The sequence below is a fragment of the Corvus brachyrhynchos genome, unplaced genomic scaffold (assembly GCF_000691975.1).
Source record: "Corvus brachyrhynchos isolate BGI_N302 unplaced genomic scaffold, ASM69197v1 scaffold72, whole genome shotgun sequence".
NCBI classification, from domain to species: Eukaryota; Metazoa; Chordata; class Aves; order Passeriformes; family Corvidae; genus Corvus; species Corvus brachyrhynchos.
The window spans coordinates 543653-562433 of NW_008236763.1; the positions used below are offsets into that span (position 1 = coordinate 543653).

The 18781-nt window shown below is 53.6% G+C and overlaps 1 protein-coding gene across 1 annotated transcript in view; it reads left to right on the forward strand.

The window, feature by feature from the left end:
- Positions 1-18147, forward strand: part of TBC1D22B (TBC1 domain family member 22B) — a 32076-nt gene extending 13929 nt beyond the window's left edge. Inside the window, exons 2-14 of the mRNA XM_008644761.2 lie at positions 7-42; positions 3869-3925; positions 4864-5180; positions 6035-6214; positions 6712-6782; positions 7181-7309; positions 7717-7782; positions 8673-8787; positions 15413-15519; positions 15864-15939; positions 16221-16348; positions 16574-16669; positions 17096-18147. Coding sequence (XP_008642983.1) covers positions 7-42; positions 3869-3925; positions 4864-5180; positions 6035-6214; positions 6712-6782; positions 7181-7309; positions 7717-7782; positions 8673-8787; positions 15413-15519; positions 15864-15939; positions 16221-16348; positions 16574-16669; positions 17096-17224 — 1507 coding nt within the window. The 3' untranslated portion in view covers positions 17225-18147. The remainder of the gene's footprint in view (positions 1-6; positions 43-3868; positions 3926-4863; positions 5181-6034; positions 6215-6711; positions 6783-7180; positions 7310-7716; positions 7783-8672; positions 8788-15412; positions 15520-15863; positions 15940-16220; positions 16349-16573; positions 16670-17095) is intronic.
- The last annotated feature ends 634 nt before the right edge of the window (positions 18148-18781 follow it).

Consider the following 18781-nt stretch of genomic DNA (forward strand, 5'->3'; position numbering starts at 1 on the left):
CGGCAGGCAGTTCTGGAAGCGGAGCGCCAAGCTGCCGGGCAGGTGAGCCCCGGGAAAGGGGTGCGAGGGCCGCGCCCCCGGCGCTCCGGCTGAGGGCTGGAGCCGTCGCTCTGCCTGGGGAAGGGGCTGTCACCCACCCTGGCTCTGGGGCTGAGGGTCCCTCGAGGGATACCAGGCGGATCTGTCCTGGCTGCGGGGCTGAGAAGCTGGTTGGGGGCCCCGGGGTTCCTCCCTGGAATAGGGGGGATGCCAGGGCCACGCCAGGCTATGGGACGGGAATTTTGCTGGTGGAAGGCTTCATGTATAAGGGTCAAGGGTAGGGTCAGAGCTGCTCCCTCATCTGTAGGACAAGGCAGGCTGTGTGGGGGCTGCGGGGACCCCCTGTGTGCCCCCCATGGGGAGCAGGATGGAGGGATCAGGGTGCCTTGGAGGCCTCTTTGGGGTAGTCTCAGAGCCAGGGCTGTACTATCTTCTTTTCCACAGATACTGAAGAGAACATCCTTTCCCGAAGTCCTTAGAGGTGTCGCCTTGGGTGGCAGCAGCTCTGTCCCACAGGGGTGTCCCTGATAATGCATGGAACCCCCCATTATCCTCTCTGGTGTGGGATGTCGCTCCTGGTCCCCCTCTGCTCAAGAGGAGGGACTGTGAGGGCTCTGTTTGTAGCTCTTGTGCCTCAGTTCTTCTGGCTGTGATGTTCTGCTTCCTGTCAAGGCATCTCTACTCACTCGGGGATGGGAGAAACAAGTGAAATGTGTGATGGACATGGTATTTAGGAAGAAGAGGCTGGTATTAATGAAGGAGAGGCTCCCTACAATGCCTTGGGAGCAAGGCTCACATGGAAAGAGGGCATCCACCTCTCTGGGGAGGCTCTCTCAAGTGTTTTTCCTGCCTTGTGCTCCTTACTTTTGCTCTCATTTGCCTTATCTGAACCCTGCCCTTCGCCTCCTGGGGTACAGGTGCAGTCTGAAATGCTTAGTTGGCTTTAAATCCTGCTGGGCCAGTTAAATATCTCTTTCTAATGTGCTTTCACTCATCTGCTTGTCACTGTGCAGCTCCTTCAGTTGGCTGGACAATCCATGTCTGCAGTAAGCAAAGGGAGAGCAAGGAGCTCTCTGTTCTTCCTCTGCTGCTCCTGTGGGAGGAAAATCCTGTGCTTTCCCTGGGTTATTTCCCAACTGCTCCTGTCCCTTACGCAAAGGTCTCAGCCGTGCTCTCAGCTGGTGGTCTTGGACACCACCTCTCTTCTGCATATGGTGACTTTTGAGCTTTGCCTTGGAAACCCCAAACCAGGTGAACCGGTCTGGCCGGCAGCCGGTCCTGCCTGTGATACTCTGCATCGTGAAGATTTTGGCAGTGTTCTCTCCTGCTCCTAACTGCCTGCTTGGCAGATATCCTGGATCCAGGAGCCTTGTTACCTCCTGTGTGCTGGTGGTTTCCAGGGACAGTCACCAACAGGCCTTCAGCAACCTGACTCAGAAGGTGGAGGTGTGATGTGCTGCATCCGTGGTCGCTAGACATGAACCCTCCTTTCTTCTTTTTTGTCTGAGCTTTGAGAGACCCTCCTGTACAGATTCTTGGCTCTCTCCTTTCTTTCCCCTGACAATCTGGCAGAAGGAGGCTTTGTAGGGACTTGGATACTGTGTTAGCTTCCTTTTCCGTGACACTTTGTGTGCTTGGTCACTTAGTTGTATTAGCTTTTATTTGCTAATAAAGTTTATTACCTTTTGGTCCCTGTAGATTTAGGGTGGATTTTTGGTGTAGGTTTAGAACTGGTAAACAGTGTTTTGTTTTTCCAGTGCTGTCTTGTGGTTTTTTGCACTGGGAATTTTCTGCCTGATAATTTTCTAGGGATGTGTTGACAGAGTGCTCTGGTGTGTTGTCCTCTGCAATGTGTTGTTTATTCCCTGCTCTTCAGAGAGATGGGCAGCCAGGGTCTGGTGGGGTTATTTAAATGCCATTTTAAAAGGGGAGAAACAGCCTGCTGGAAATAAATATGTTCAGTGTCCAGAGGGGCAGTGACGTTTCATGGCTACGCTCTGCTGCAGTGTCAATAACCCATACCCTGTGATGATCCTGTGAGGTGTCACACGGGGAGCACAGACATTGTACCTCACACCATTGGTCAGGTAACAGGAAATGCCTGTCCCAAAGAGTCTAAACTGGGACAGAACAGGGGACTTGTCCAGTCAGGCTGGGAGCACAGCTTAGATCAGCTTGAGATTCTTCGTTTGGGAATGTCTGGGTTGTAGGACTTTAAAAAGAGCTGTGTGCAGGTGGGACCCTCTGCCATTTTATCAAACATTGATTCAGAACCCCAGGAAAGGGTTTTCTCCCCCAGCACTGGCTGCCACATCCCCTCCTCTCTCTAACACACACACTTCATTGCTCTTGTGAAGTCCAGGCCTTCACAGGTGGATCAAAGCAGTTCCCCACTGGCAGCCTGTGGGTCCCTGACAAAAAGGAGCAGCTTTGTGCTGGCTATCATGGGACAGTGTGAGTTTGGTACTGGGTATGGGAGAGGCTCTGCTGGCTCCTGTCCTGCAGGGAGCTGCCACAAGTCATTGGGAAGCAGTGCTGATGTGGAGGCCTTGTTCTTCTTACTCATCATCTCTTTGCTATGTCCACCCGTGGAGGTACCTCTGCTTAATTGCTGCCCTGACTTCCAGGTACTCATTAGTCATCACACGCTGTCCTAGGCTTAATCCTCGATGGATAAACACAGTGAGCCCTTCCAGCCACGAGGGACAACCACTGCAGTGGTGAGCCCACCCCTTGTTGGGCTGCTCCACCAGGATCTCTGTGTGTTGTGGTTGTTTCCAGCCTCTGCCCTGGCTCTCTGCATCTCTTCCCTGCCAGCTGGACCTGTTGCTTCTGCATCCTCAGCTTGTTCCCAGCGTGCTTTCCAGCTGCACCAGGCTGCCATCCCTCTCCTCCATGGCTGGGCTCTGCTGGTTTTACTGCCGGGCACCATCTGCAGCTCCTAGAAACCAGGCCAGCTCTATTGACCCAAGAGAAGCTTGTTCCTTGTGTGCCAGCTCTGAATGGGCCTTTGTCTCTGCCATGGCATTGCAGGACTTGTTTTCCAGAGGTTGTTTTCCAGGGTGGGGTGGCTGTGAATAGTTCCTCAAATGCAGGTGATAACTCAGGATCCCTGTCTCACCTCCAGACTCTGCAAAACCAGCGATGAGTGTGTTTTTAGTGGCTCCTCTCTGAGGTGATGCTCCCTATGTAGGGCCTGGAGCCCTCAGGCTCCTTGTCCCAAGGAACCGAAAGAACTGAGATGTGGTGACTCATTTCAGGCCACATAGGAAGTAGTTGATTAAACCAGGATTTGGACCCGAGTCAAACCACATACTGTACCAGACATTCCTTCTCCGTGGCATTGGCTGTGATCCTGGAGCCAGCATGGGGTTCAAACCCTAAAGTACATTTACAGAGGAGTCCCAGTGTCACTGCCTGGAGTCCTTCCCTGTCCCACAGTGCCTGGAAGGGTGAACTCCCAAAACTGGAAGTCCCCTTGCTGGAAAAGAGAATGAACTCAGTGTATGCAGCAGGTAGATTGAGACACGTGGTTGCTTGGAGTGAGCTGGTGGTGCAGAAAAGAGCAAATCTCAAATCCCAGCACAGGTGGGACAGGGCCTAAGAGTTTAAAGAAGGTTTCTCTTTGCTGCTGCAGAGAACAAGTCTTCATCTGAATGTGTCATTTTGCATCTAAGGCTTTTAAGTTAGAAGGTTTTTAAAGCTGCTTTTGGTCTTTCATTCAGCTCTCAATAGCAGGCAAGAAGTGTGACCCAAGTTTAGGCTGAGATTATTTGTAGGACCTCTTTTTACAGCACCTTGGGTTTTTTTTCTTTTCCGCTTCCTGCAGCATTCAACCTGTCTATGGAGCACAGCATCCTCCACTGGATTCCCGGCTCACCAACAAGTAAGTGTTTGTCTCCTGGAGATGCAGGCCACAAGGCCTGGCAGGTTCGGGGCTCAGTTCTGCAGTAGGTGGAGATCTCCAGCATCCCTGGCACTGTGATACTGCAACAAAGAAGGACAGCAGTGGGATGTGGTGCTGCCTTGAGCTCTACGAAAGCTTGCAGGGAGAGCTTATCTGCTGGTGCCCTTTATGGCCAGAAATCCATACAGTAACACCCACATCAAAGGAAACAGACTTTTTTTTTTTTTTTAGTAGTGGTGTCTGATCCTTCAGCTCCTCTTTGGAGCTGGAGGAATTAAGGGAGAGGGAGGTAAAGCTGCCCAGCAGCTACGAGGCCAGAGAACTGCAGCAGAAAAAGGCAGAATTCTGGTTCTGAACTGCCTCCTTGTCCCTGTCTCGTGCTGTGTAGTGGTAAAAGTTCCCTGCTTCAGGTGGTGGACTTTGGCTCCTGTAGCTTAAGAGTAAATTCCTTCTGTGCCTGAGGAAAGACCCAGGCTGGTCTGGCTGCTGGGAACAAGTGCAGCTGTTTTGGGAGTGTCCATGGAAGGAGACCTGCTGTGTCTGACTTCTGACATGCCTCTCTCCAGGTTGCAAAACCTATTTTTGGATGTTAATCTACCTTTTTTGTGTAGGGTGGGGGAAGGCAGAGCTGGAGGAATTCTACCTGTCTTCCCTTTGCCCTTCCGAGCCAAGAAGCCTGGCACCTCTCCAGCTGTGTGCTGCCACTGTGGCTTCTGTGACTGCTGTCACAGCAGCCTGTGACAGCCACTCCTGGCAGTGGGCAGCCCAGAGAGACTTAACATATTCCTTAGGTCTGGGAGGAGGAACAGGGAAACTGGACAAAGGGATTGGCTGATTGGAGTGAGGGCGTGGGGAAAGGAAAGAAAATGAACTCATCCAACAGCACAGCTCTGATCCTGTTCCTCTCTGGCTTGCAGCTTCATCAAGGACCGCTCCAAGGCCAGTGGGCTGCCCATGAAAAGCAAGAAGGCCTCCAGCTTCCACGAGTTTGCCCGCAGTACCAGCGATGCCTGGGACATTGGGGATGACGAAGATGAGGACTTCTCCTCCTCCTCCTCATCTTCTTTGCAAACTCTGAACTCTAAAGTGGCCAAGGCCACGGCAGCGCAGGTTTTGGAGAACCACAGCAAGCTACGGGTGAAGCCTGAGCGGTGCCAGCCTGCCCTCGGTGACCTGCCCACCAACTGCAAGGTCATCAAGTCCAGCAGCGAGGCCCAGCTCTCCAGGACCTCTGGTAAGAGCCATCTTCAGGAGCAGCCTCCTGCTCCAGTGCTTTCCCACTTGGCCACTGAATTCAACTGCTTGTTGCTACTCATAGTGTGGGCAAGAGGCTGTGACACAGCCCGTAAGCACAAGAGAGGCTTTTTCTTCCTTTTAGTATCCTGTACTCCAAGGAGCCATTTTCAGAGGCCTGGCTTTAATGCTTGTGCCCTCGGCTGCTCAACATCCTGCATACAGGCATGTCTGTCTGTCCCAGAGTATTCCATGTTCTGGGTGCTAAGTCAGTTTTGAGATCTGTTAAGTTCTTGCTGAGATTTGCTCACTGTCTGCTTCCTCTGTGGCTTGGTGTGCTGCGTTTAGCAAAGGTCTGGGTGAGGTCCTGTTGACACAGCTTGGGCAGGGAATTTGGCAGCAGCAGCTCCTGCTCGCTCTGCCTTGTCTGCCTGTGCAGTGAGAGTACCCCAGGAGGTGGCACTGGCAGCCCACCAGCTCCTCTCTCTGCACTAGCAATTAGCTTGATTGGTGTTTGGATCACTGGAGAGCAGAGGGATCTGAAGGTCAGTTCTGCCTTGTCTCTTGTGTCCTACCCATGGCTTCCCCTGCGCAGAGGGAAGTCTGATCCACTTGCAGCCAGGTGTCTGGATGCAGGAGGAAGAAAGAGAGGCAGAAATGGGGGGAAGTGATGGAAGAGCTACAACAGATGCCTGTGAACTGCTGATCCATTGGAGTGGGCCAGTGATGCTGTTCCATGGTGCTGAGGAACAGAAGGGTAAAATCTGCAGTGTCTGACAGTGGCTGGAAGAGCGAGGTGGGGTTGGAGAGGTGGAACCTCCTTCCCCAGCTCAGTGCAGCGTCTGGTCCTTGCAGAGGAGGCCTGTGTGCGGAGTCCCCTGCAGAAGCAGCAGTCCCTTCCCCTCCGGCCTGTCATTCCACTTGTGGCTCGAATCTCTGACCAAAACGCCTCTGGGGCTCCCCCCATGACTGTGAGGGAGAAAACGCGCCTGGAGAAGTTCCGGCAGCTCCTTTCCAGCCACAACACCGACCTGGGTGAGTGGCGCAGAATGAAGGTGCCTCTGGGTGGGCAGGGGAAGGCAGAGGGGGCCTGCTGCCTGCATCAGGTCTGCTTCAGGGTGGAAAAAATTACTGCCTGCAGTTGTACCAGGTGGGACATTTGCAAGAATCTGCAAACTCTCTGGTGGCAGATGATGATGTCCTCCAACCACTTCCTATCTGTCCCTAATCATTCTCCATCTTTCACATGGGGGTTGGGATCACTGGGGGCTGTTGGGCTCTGCATGAGAACTGAGGTCCTGGCACATTGGTGACCCTGCAGCTCCCAGTTCTGTGCCCAAGCTGGGCTGAAATCATCTCTAGTCTTCTTGCAGTAGACCCACATCCCCAGTCATTGCTAGTGTGGGAGCCTTCCTGGAGGCTCATTGTCTCCAGAGCCTGCAGGAGCAGACTGGGCTTTCCTCTCCTTCTAGGTGTAGTGGTGCCTGGACGTGCCTAAGATCTAATCCATTGCCACCACTGTCCGTTTGCAGATGAGCTGAGAAAATGCAGCTGGCCTGGTGTGCCCAGAGAGGTCCGGCCTGTGACGTGGAGACTGCTCTCAGTAAGTACTGGGAGCTGTGACCCCGCAGTCTGGGGGGACTGTGCCACGTCAGGGACATGTGCTCCATGTGTCCCACAGCCAGCTTTGCTTGTGTGTTCCCAGTGCCCAGCTTACAGGTGAGCTGTAGGGTTTTTTGGTCAGGGAGTGTCATTGCTGCATCCTCTTTGAGCTCAAAGCTCAGACTGGTGTGGGGACTGGGTGGTTCACGCTCTTTTGGGAAACTGAACCTGATGAAGTTGGGTTTCTCCAAGATCAGGGACTGGGAAGGCCAAATTCCATGAAAGCTCTTTCCCCAGCTCCTGAGTTGTGTGCCTGATGTTTCTGGGTGCACAGCTGGCAGGATTTCAAGGGCTGATGAGGAAAGAGGGTCTGCCCTGAGCTGAGTTTTCCCATTTCAGGGCTATCTCCCCGCCAACTCGGAGCGCCGGAAGCTGACCCTGCAGCGGAAAAGGGAGGAGTACTTCGGCTTCATCCAGCAGTACTACGACTCCCGGAACGAGGAGCACCACCAGGACACCTACAGACAGGTAGGAACCCTCCTCTGCCTTTCTGCTTTGGGTATAGCCCTTTCCTCTCTCTTGCTGCTGCTTCTCCCCGTGGGTAGCGTCATGCCAGGACTTGCTCTAGCTGTAGCTGGGAGGAGACTTCTCTTTGGGGAAGAGGCACCATGGTTCTGTCCTTGTTAGTTTAAGCTTTTCCTAAATTGATCTAATACTAAATTTCAGCTCTGAACTACCTGCCTGCATGTGAGCAGAGCACACTGCAGATACCTGTACATTATTTTATCAGTACAGTTGTCATAGGTAGCCCTCACTGTGCTTGTCAGCTCTTGCCTGGGGGAACACTGATGGTGGATTCCCCTCTGTTAGCCTGTGATGAGTTACTGTGCCCCTGGAAAGCACAGCTGGTGTGTGTAACCCACCTTCTTTTCCAGATCCACATTGACATTCCAAGGACCAACCCACTCATTCCCCTCTTCCAGCAGCCACTCGTCCAGGAGGTAAGAGGAGGGGGTGAAGCTCCTGCCCTACATTTGCCATGGGATGTGTGTGTGGAGTGAGGCCAGCACTGCTCCTAGTGAGTTAACTTTGTGAGGAAACTTCCCTGCCTGACAGCTCCCAATGCAAATACCTCCTGGAACTGTCTGGTCTTGTCCCATGTTTCTGGAAGACATCAAACTTGGAGCTTGGGGGTTATGAGGCGATCTCTTCTTTGGCAAGATGGAGCCAAGAGCTGGTAAAAAACCTGAAGCTTTTGTTTTGAGACAAATAGAAGGCATTTGAACCAGAACACAGGATAGTTCTGTTTTGCTTCAAAACCTTTTTTATGGGAGCAACTGGGCAGGGATGGGTTTGAGAGGTGGCCAGGAGGTGTGGGCACCTGTCCTCTCTGGAAACAAGCTCAGTGGGTGTCTGTGGTGTGTCAGAGCATGGTGTCCAGGGGGTTGGGGCAGTCTGGGAATGCTGGTTGTTGTGAGGGAGGCTGCTCTGTTGGGAACTGTCCTGATCTGTGTTTTTCTGGGAGTACTGTGCTGATACCTCATCTTCACACCTGATGTTCAGCCAAGGACGCTCCTCTGCCAAGAGGCAGCCCTGTCCTGTGGATATTAAGCTATCTGGGTCTTGAAAAGTTGGGTCTGCCTTTCTTCAGGCAGAGGTTTTGATGAGGAGCCTGGACTGTGTTGTCTGAAGAGTGGGCTGGCCTGTGTGTGGGATCTGTGGATCACACAGGAGTTTCTCCTAGGACTTTTATGCTTCTAACATTACCTTACTGCTACAGAAAAGCCTGCCAGTGCATGGTCTGCACTCCCTGAGCTTAGCAGTTATGCTTTTCTGCCTTCCCTTTGTGCATGGCTAATGCAGGTACCTGCTTTCCCTCATTCTTCCTTAGATTTTTGAGAGAATCCTGTTTATCTGGGCCATTCGCCACCCAGCCAGCGGCTATGTGCAGGGCATCAATGACCTGGTCACCCCGTTCTTTGTCGTGTTCCTCTCTGAGCACGTTGGTAAGTGACACTTGCTGCTCCAAGCACTCCTGACCACGGGGTTTGAAATGTGTGAAATGCTGGCATGAGGAAAACTTGCTTTGCTGGAGAAGGGGATGATGTACTCCTCCTTCAGAGTGCCTGGGCCAGGCTGGAGTTGTATTTTGACCTCTTGCTGTATCTCTGCTCCCTGGCTGAATTGACTTCAGTTTCATAATCTTGCTGAGCCCCACAGAAGGTTAAGTGCTAAGGGTGGGTTTGCATTTCAGTGTACTTAACAACCTCTCAGCTTGGAGGGCAATGGGATCTTTTAGGCACTGAGGGAGTTCAGGCAAAGCCCTGACATATGGAGTTGGGAGGAGGGTCTTGCTCTCAAAGCTTGGACTTGGGAGACAGTTCCTGCTCTAGGAGGAATAAGTGAAATATAAAGAGACCCTGCCAAGAATGTGAAATAAACTATTTAAATACAGATTCCCTCCATTGCTGCTAGTACAGGTGTGTTTCTCAAACTGAGAGTTTCAGAAAGCAAACTGACTTCTCCCTGCTGCTTCTGGATTTCTTGTCAGCCGCTTGCTTTTACCTGGAGATCAAGTCCTTTCCACCCATCATGCTTTTATTCTTTCTCTGGCTCTAGCTGTGTTTTGGAGTTGACATTAATGCTGGGATGTCATAATCCCTATGTTTAAAGGCTCTTAGTTTTCACTGTAAATAGAAAGAAAAACGAATTTATAAGACTGTATTAGTGACAGAAATCCTGTTGAATAAATATTTTTAAGGTTTTATCCAAAAGTTGAAGTGTTGAAGTGAGTGAAAGCCTTCCACTATCAAGCTGAGGCTTTGTAAACTAGTGCTGATCTACCTCTGCTGAGGGCCTTGTGAAGAGCTGAGCCACCTTGCTTACCACTGAGACAGCCAGTGTGCTCAGGGTTGATCCCTGGGCAGTGCTGTTGCTCCTCACAGCCTGAAGGAGAAAGCACCAAATGTGTCTCTGATGGCAGCTGGAGTGAATTCCCTTCTGTGGGAAGAGCAGGTCAGATCTGAGCAGGTTCCCTGTGAGAGGCTTCTCCTGTGGCCTGAGCAGCATCCATGGCATTTAGTCCTGGCAGAGGCCACTTGCTCAGGATTGATTTATTGGGTTAGAAGTAGAGCTGTGCTCAGTGAGTGACCCAGGCAAGAAGGGAGCTGGTGTGAAGCATCAGAGCTGCCTGTGGGTATGTGGTGTGACTTCTGCAGTCCTGTACCCTGGTGGGTGCCAGGGCTCAGCTCTCCCTGCATGTGGCAGCAGAGTTCATGCTGCATTCGCCCTGTCAGGCTCTGTGCTGGGTTCGTACTTCTCACCATCCTTCAGGGCTGTTTTCACTCCTGATTGAAGCTTCCTCTCTGGATGTGGCCTTCCTGTTTCCAGCTCTCTCTGAAACTTGGGTTGGAGGGAAAAATTCCTCTGCAGGACCAGTTGAGCTGAATTTGGCCAAGCAACAACAACCCTTTTGTCTCCAGAGCCTGGGATTGAAAGCCAGCCTTTAGGTCACAAGCTGTTGTGGTGCCTACCTGCTCCCTGGTGTAGCAGTCAGAATTAAAAGACAAATCAATAATTGCCTTTAATGTCCGTGGGAAAGAGCTGGCAGTGGTCAGTCCCTCATAACCCCTCTGCAACAGGATTTAAGTAGTTGGTTTGGAGCCTCCTCTCTACAGCTGCCTTTGCAGTCAGGCCCCTGAGGAGCTGGGCAGGGCAGGGCTGAGGGCTCTCCATGCTGGATCATTAATTTTCAGGATCCTTGGAGCCTGGATCAGCTCAGTCTGTGCTGCACCCAAGTTCTTGCAGCCGGAGAGGCCTTGCACAGTTTGGTAATCCTTGTGCAGCACGTACCAAGGGACAGCTCACCTTTCTGTGGGAAGTCTCTTGCTCAAGGGAAATTCTCCCTGTATTTTCCCAGCTGTATCTTCCTTGGGAAAGGGAACAGCCTGTATGGCTCAGGCACCCCCTGCCCACAGAGCCACTGAGGGCTCACACAGCTGTGTGTCACCTGCAGGTATTCCCATGCTCACAGGTGGGTGTACAACTGGCCTGGAAAATTTCCCCTTGCATTTTCCCTTGCTCTGGGAAGTTGGCACCAGCCCTGGCTCCATCCTCAAATCTCTTGGGTTTGCTGCTCCTGCTCTCCTTTCAGAGCAGGTGTTTTGTTGACCACAAGGTCCTCGAAGGACCCCACTTGTGCTGCCAGCTGGCTCCTCTGCTTGGCTGCCCACCATGTCCCCTGGGATGTTTGCATCAGAGCTTCTGAAGGGCTGTCCCCCACAGCCAGGACCACTGCAGCTCTCTGGGGATCGTGGGGTGCCCATGTGACTCAGAGCTGACAGCCAGAGGTGGGAGATCACAAGTTGGTGATGTTGTTTAGCTGTGAAACACAAGGCCAGGATGACACCCTGATCTTCTACTGTCCAATCCAGGGGCTTCTCATGAAGCAGTCTCACAGGCTGGTCCCCACGGCCAAGTTCATTGTAGGCTTCTGATCCATCATCCCGTGATTTGGGCAGGTATTGCATTTGCAGACAACAAATCCTCTTTTCTGCAGATCAGTTAAAATCTCTCCTTGGAGCTCAGCAGCTGATTAATGTGTCTGGTTGATAATGTCTGCACGCTACATTTTATCAACCCAAGGCCTGAAACATCCTTCACTGGGCTTGTCTGGCATCTCCTGCAAGGGCTGGAAAGGGAAAATGGGAATGGGGAAAAGGAGTGTGGTTTAGGCAGGGAATGGTTTGTAGCTTATCAGTCACTTCCAGGGAACAGTTCAGCAGCTTCCTTTGTTTGAAGTTGACACAAACAATGGAACAGTCAGCAGTTACCCAACAAACTCCAGCCCTTGTGTGCAGAGGCATTAAATACAGCTGGCTTGGGCAGTGGTGAGAGCAGTTCAGCCACACTGCAGTGCCTTTGTCTTGATGCCTTTCCATCATCGCCATGGAAGGTGCCGGAAGGATGTGGGCCTCTCCAGGTCCTGAAGGAGGGGAACTGAGGGGAAAACATCCACAGGAAGCTGTTTCTTCTGGTTCTTCTAGCTGCCCTGGATGCTCTGGGGCCTGGATGACCCCTTTATTAACCTGCATCTCCCGAGCCTGCCTGAAGGCATCCCACTGACACTGTTTGCCTCTTCCTTCTGAGCAATGCCTTGAATCCCGGGTGTGTGCGCTCCTTTGACCAGCTTCAGAAAACACCAGCTAGGCTGAGGCAGGGAGAAGCTCATCCCCAGAGTTTTCCAGTCCTTATCTGAACTCCCCTGACCCCTTCTGCCAGTTGGGACCAGTTGCTTTTCCCACACTTGCATCCACCCAGTCTGGATCCAAACCTCCTGCTTCTTGCAGGTGGTGGGCGGACTGCAGTGCACCCTTGGCAGGTGGGATAGGTTTAACTGCTGTGTTTTCTCCTTTCCCCCAACATGGCAAGCTGGCTCACCTCTTGTGATGCTCTCCCTGCCTCCTGCATGGACACCACTGCCTCAGCTACTTGGCAGCAAGCACGGAAGCTTTGGGTCCCTGCCACTGAGCAATCCAAAGCTGGAGTGATTCTTCCTCCTGACTGATGGCTTCTGCTGCAGGTGCTGCTGAGGAAGAGCTTGAGGGAGGTGTTGAAGGTGCAGGAGCAGCTGAGCTTGTTGGTGGTGCCTTCTGGATGGGCACAAGCTCCCAGGACCTCTGGGGAGGATGGGGATGTAGAGAGATGTTCTGGCAGCTGAGGAATTGGGGCAGGAATGACACCTCAGCACCTCCTGGAGGAAACCATACCCCCATTTTTCCAGGTGATCAGAGAGGGCATAACAAGCACAGGCACTGAGGTTTCAGTCCCTCCGAGCTCAGGTCCTGCAGCCCCTCTGCTGAGTCACTCCCAGCTCTCAGGGCTTGTGTTTGGATTTAGGATGGCAGTGACAAAGCTCAAGTGAGTTCAGCATCCCCAGGTTGTGTCAGTGCTGGCCCTGCAGCCTCTCCCAGTGCTCTCTGCCTGTGTGACACCACTTCCATCCCTGATTCCAGGCCTTGCATAAGAGGTTGTCCCAGCTTTGGGACCTGTCTGGCACCACACCAGGGCTGTAGAGGGGAGCAGTGCCATGGGAATATTGATCTTGTTTGCCTCTAACTGGCTTTGTCACTAAATCCTAATCGCAGTCCAGGGAATGGGGACACTCGTGTCACCACTCATCAGCCTCTCCTGATCTCCAGTTTTGTCCTGGGCCTGGGGCTCACTGCATGCAGTGCAGACTTGCCCAGAGCTGTGGGAATTTGTGAGCTGAGGCTGGGCTTAACTCTCCTCCAGCTGTCCAGTCCTGCCCTGAGCCCCCTCTGCTCCCCAGAATATGGGGAGTCATTAAAGCCTCCCTATGGAAAGCAGGGATGTGGGTGCACAGAGCCCTGGCTTCTCTGGTCTTTCCCTTCTCCTGTGTCCTCCTTGAGCCCTTTTGAAACGTCACTCACAGAACTTTGCTTTTGTTGAGCTTTTGTTGTCCCTGGGCTCCGTGTGGCACTGCTGTAGGTGGCTGTCACCAAGCCAGTGGCTTCCTTTCAGTCCCTGTCACAGCCATATGTTGGTATCTCCTTTCCATGAGGCCTCTTTAGTGCTGCTGCTAAGCAGATCTTTGTGCTGAGCCACACTCCAGAGACCTGGGGTTCGGTTCACAGCCTCTTGCAGTGTGTGTTGCCTCCTGCTGGGGATCTCCTGCCACTGTTCTGCTTTAACAAGGGGGTGCTGGCAGAGCTACTCCTCCTGTCCCCATGCTGGTGCAAGGAGCAGGGTGTTCCCCATCACCTGGGCAGGTCACCATGTCTCCTTCTCCATCGTGGTCCTCCATCCATGGGCAGGTCTTTGCACAGGGCTCATTCCCTCAGGGCTGAGCCTGCCTCTGCCACCAGTCCTGGGTGTCCACATGTCCTGCTCCTTTGCCTGCCCATCCACCTTCCTCTCTGTGAGACCTCGGGAAGGAGATGGACACTAAACAGATTCTGCTTGCCTGTCTCCCTGCCTGGACCCTTTGAGAGTGTCTATAGAGAAGGCAGCAGAAGAGTGACAGTTTTGGATGGTGATGATGATGTGCAGCTGGAAAACAGCGTTGCTGCTCTTTCTGCAGTAGAAGATAGTGAGATTAGTGCTTGACCAGCTCTTGTTTGTCCCTAGAGCTCCTGGTGGCAGTTTGCTCTGGAGCTGAGCTGTGCCCCAGAGGAGAAGCAGAGGTGGGAGCAGTGTTGGAGTCACTGACTGTCCTGCCCTTCCTCCTTCAGGCAGGACCTGTTGGTGTTGGTTTTCACCAGCCTGTGGCAGTGCCCTGCAGTGTATCTGAGCCAAGAGGGTGGCCTGGCTCCAGCCCCGAGCCCCATCTTCTCCTTCTCTTGTTTTTTCCCAAGGATTTCTGAGCCTCTGAACTTGGAACAGGACCAGTTGAGCCCTGTTATTTGTTGATCTGATTCAGTGGCGTGACAGCAGCGTGGTGGGTGCTCTCTTCCCATGGAGAAGAGGGAGGGAACTGCTGGGTCAGTCAAGCCAGGAGGGCCCAGACCTGTGTCTCCTGACTGTCTCCCCACCTCGGTCCCACTGCTTTCCCATGCCTGTTTCCCTCTCCAGCCACCAGGTTAAGGTGAGCCTGGCTTGGAGCAGGCGATTCTGCTCCAAACTCAGCCAGCACCACTGTCATTGCCTCCTCGAGGCATCTCTCCCTTACACTCCCTGGGGGTTCACAAGCCCATCTAAAACCAAGGAGCCTTTTTCACTCTCTGAGAATCCTTTGGGGACAGAGCTGCCGCTGACCCTTGCACTGTCAGACTCCCCTTGGGTTTTAAAAAACAAACTTGCACAAATCTCTGCTTCCCCCACACCGAGGCTCTGCCATGCATGGGGCAGCTTCTGTTTGCTGGAGCTCTCCTGCCAGCCAGGCTCCAGGAGAGGGAGAAACCCCACGAAGCTGAGTCCTCTCTGTGCCACGTGGCCCAGCTGTCCCTGTGCTGGATTCAACTCAGTGCCTTTTTGCTGCCCAGGAAGATCTTTGCATGCTTCTGGGTCCTTGCAGCTATGCCGGAGGGTCCTGCTCTCCCTACAGAGGTTCCTGAAGCTTTGGCAGTTCTTTCTCCTGGGTCCTCAAAGCTGGCAGCCTCCAGGCTGGGTGCCTCTGTTGTGCTTTGGTGAAGAATCCAGCTGGGAGTGGCAACTGGCAGCTCCCTTGTGCTGCCCCAAGCGAGTTTCCTTCTCTGGTTTCTGGCTGCAGTGAAGGTTTCCCCTTTCCCAGTTCTCCCTGTGGTGCTCCCAGCTGGCAGAGACCTGCTGTCCCCCACGGCAGGTGTGCCAAGGGGTTCCAATGTGCCAGAGCTTTGTCCCTGCACAGCCCTTGTCCCAGAAGGATGACAGAAGTACTGTGGGATCCCTCCTGTGGTTCCCTGGGGAGCTGGACTGGGTTCAGGGCATGGCCAGCGAGTCTTTTGGGGTTCTTCAGCTGAGTTGGAGGAGTAGGTGAGTGCATGGGTGCTGTGACTGTGCCAGGCACACCCCTAACACACAGGGAGTCTTGCAGTGCCTCTTGCAAAGCTTTAGCCTGATAAAGCCCCTGGGTTTGTCCCATGTCCCTGGTGTCCCCCATCTCCCTGATGCTCTTCCCTCTCCCTTTTGCAGAGGAGGATGTGGAAAACTTTGACGTGACAAACCTGTCCCAGGATGTTTTACGGAGCATCGAAGCCGACAGCTTTTGGTGCATGAGCAAGCTGCTGGATGGGATACAGGTGAGCCTCTGGGGCCACGGGAGTTTCTTTGCCCTTGCTGGGGGAGCAGTGTGGTTGTCTCCTCTCCCTGTCTGGGTGAGTATTCTGCATGCTCCAGCATTAGGGAGATTTTGCTCCTTCCCTGAGCTGAATGTGTTAGTGAACTCCTGGGGAGATGGGTGCTGTGGCTGTCCAGATGGCCCTGTCCTGACCAGGGAATGCACAGCAGGCAGACGATCCTGGTTCCCAAGAGCTCTGTCTCCTTGGCTTATGATAATCTCATCTCCCTGTCCAACTGCTGATCTGGGTTTGATCATTTCTAGCTGTTAAAGCTGCTGCTTCTGACTCAGGGCCTCTCCCCACAGGACAACTACACCTTTGCACAGCCGGGGATCCAGAAGAAAGTCAAAGCCCTGGAGGAGCTGGTCAGCAGGATCGATGGTAAGTGACACAGGAATCTGGTCAGGTTTGGCGCAACAGAGGGAGGACTCCTTCGTGAGAACTCTCGGGGCAGGGGTAGACACTTCTTACAACACTCATGGAACCAGGGCAGGGCAGGGTCAGCCAGAAACCTCCTGGTGACAGCACAGGGTGAGGAGAGGAGGAATTCAGGACAAAAAGGTCTCAGCCTGAAAGTGTGTGAAAGCCACTGTGCTGTGAGCAGTGTGCTGGAGCTGGGGCACTGTGAGCCCCAGGTGTGTAAGTGAAATGTGCTGTTTCAGAGCAGGTACATAATCACTTTAGGAAGTACGAGGTCGAGTACCTGCAGTTTGCCTTTCGCTGGATGAACAACCTGCTCATGAGGGAGCTGCCCCTCCGCTGCACCATCCGCCTCTGGGACACCTACCAGGTATGCAGGCTCCACTGACTCCCTGCCTGGCTTGTCACTGTCACTTGTGTCCCTGTCCCCAAGGGGACAGAGGTTTCCTGGCACCAGCTGAGGGGCACAAAGCAGTGTGGCCCCAGGATGTTTACAGCCAGCTGGGTGATGGGTGACCCAGTAGGACATCTGTGTCTGGGGAAGTTGTTCTCCAGCTGAGCTGCAGGAGCTCACTCAGAGTTTTGCTGTCCACAGTCAGAGCCAGAAGGATTCTCCCATTTCCACCTGTACGTCTGCGCTGCCTTCTTGATAAAGTGGCGGAAAGAGATCCTGGATGAGGAAGACTTCCAAGTAAGAGCCTGAAGTTGGGGGTGATTCCCTGGGTGTGGAGGGGAGGGAATTGCTCTGGTTGGGAGCCCAGTGTGGACACAGACAACTGTCAGAGCTGGCCCCAAGAACATCTGGTCTCAGGAGCTTTGCCTAAAAGTAACTTGCCTTGGTGATGACAGAGAACTGAGCTGTTGGAGGGTTCAAACATCCCATTCCAGCTCTGATCACAGTGTTTGCCCTCCTGTGTCCAGCTGTAACCCTGGAATAGCATCCTTTATTTCAAGGGGCTTGGGGTGCTTCACTGGTTCAGATCTAGACACAAGCACATCTTAAATGAGCCTTTCAGACCTGTGTTACTGAGTGCTGCTGCCAGGCTGGCCCCAAGCCTGCGCTGGATCTGTGCTCTGCCTTCACCCTCTCTAAACTAAACACCTTCCCCTCTTCCAGGGCCTTTTGATGTTGCTCCAAAACCTGCCCACGATACACTGGGGTAACGAAGAGATTGGGCTGCTGCTGGCTGAAGCCTACAGACTCAAGTACATGTTTGCAGATGCCCCAAACCATTACCGCCGATAGGTGCCCAGACTGGCTCCTCTCTCCCATGCCCACCCCTTGTCCTCGCCCGATCTGATCACTGTGGCATTTTTGTCATCCCAAATCCTTGGACACTCCAGCCAGGAGCTGCTCCTTACTGTACAAAGCTCACCTGGACTCTTGTCTTAACTCTGAACGTGTGCCTGTCTGCCACTCCATGCGCCTGGATGTGCCATTTTGACGACTCTCAGTATTTCACTCCGTGCTGATGGCTCACACCAGGAAGGGAGGCTTCAAGGGGCTGAAGGAGAACATGGGAGAAGCTTTACAGACAAACTGAGCCAGAGACGAAGCCCTCCTGTCCTCTGCACTCCCAGTCCTGGGCTTGTCTGGCTGGGACCACTTTGGCTTCGCTGCCTCCTGTTGACCTGCACCACGTGCGCTGCCCCATCTGCTCCTTCCTCTCTTCTGACACTGTTTGCGCCAACTCCCAGATGAAAATGCCTTATCAGAGACCTGCCTGGCCGCAGAATCCTTCCCCACGAGGGTGGCAGGGCAAGAAGTTTCTCTCAGGGCCTACCTTCGCTCCGAGGGTCCAGAGACCCCCCAAGCACTTTGTGGGTTCACAAGAGAGTCCCTCGTGCCTGCCCTCCCTCCTTCTCTCCATCCTCTTCGCCTACCTCTCCCCCAGGGCAGCGGGGCAGGCACCACGGGGGCCACGACCACTCCATCCACACACACCTGGAACAACACGTGCCAGCTTGGTGGAACTTTTGGTGACTGATGTTCTGTGAGTACAGCCCCATCCAGCGTGTGGGGAAGGCACGGAGGGGGTGTTGGTAGGGGAGCAACATCTCTCAAAACCTCCTGACAGCGTCCCCGCTCCTCCGAGGCGTTCTGTGTATATTGTGTTCTTGTGTATATGGGTCAAAGATGTACAATATATGTCTTCTCTTTGTAGCAGATTTTATATTTATAACATGAACCCCTTGTTCTCCCCATCCTCTCCACACCCAAGAAGGATGCCTGGCTGTGGTGTTGTAGGGTTTTGACCCCTTCTGGAGGTGGGGGGTTTTCCAGAGCTGCAGGTATTTCTGCCCCGACATGTTCTTGCAGTGTTGGCTCTGCCCGAGGTGTGACAGAAACACATCTCAAGGCATCCCTTACAGGAAGGGTTTGGGCAGTGGAGATGGGAGCTCCCAGTGGAAGCAGGGGAGAGCCTGTTGTTGGAGACAGGGTCTGCAGTGCTGACAGGTGCCTCCCCGGGCCCTGCAGGGCGGGGCTGTGCCGGGGCTGCTGGCAGCACTCCGGGGAGGAACAATCCTGCATCCAGGAGTGGCTGTCCCCAGCAGGCAGTGCAGCTCTCTGGAGCTGTCCCCCACAGCATCCCTGTGGCCAGGCCCTGGCTGGCCCTGCCGTGGGTGCTATGAACTCAAACCAGCTGTGGGTGTTTTCATGGGCCCTTTCCTTCCGTGGGCAGAACACCTGGTGTGGGCCAAGGGCTGGATTTGGGAGAGTATGAGGGAATCTGGGCCACCCTGGGTTTCTCCCAACACTCCTGCTGGGCCACCAGGGCTTTCCTGGCAGGGGCTGGAGGCT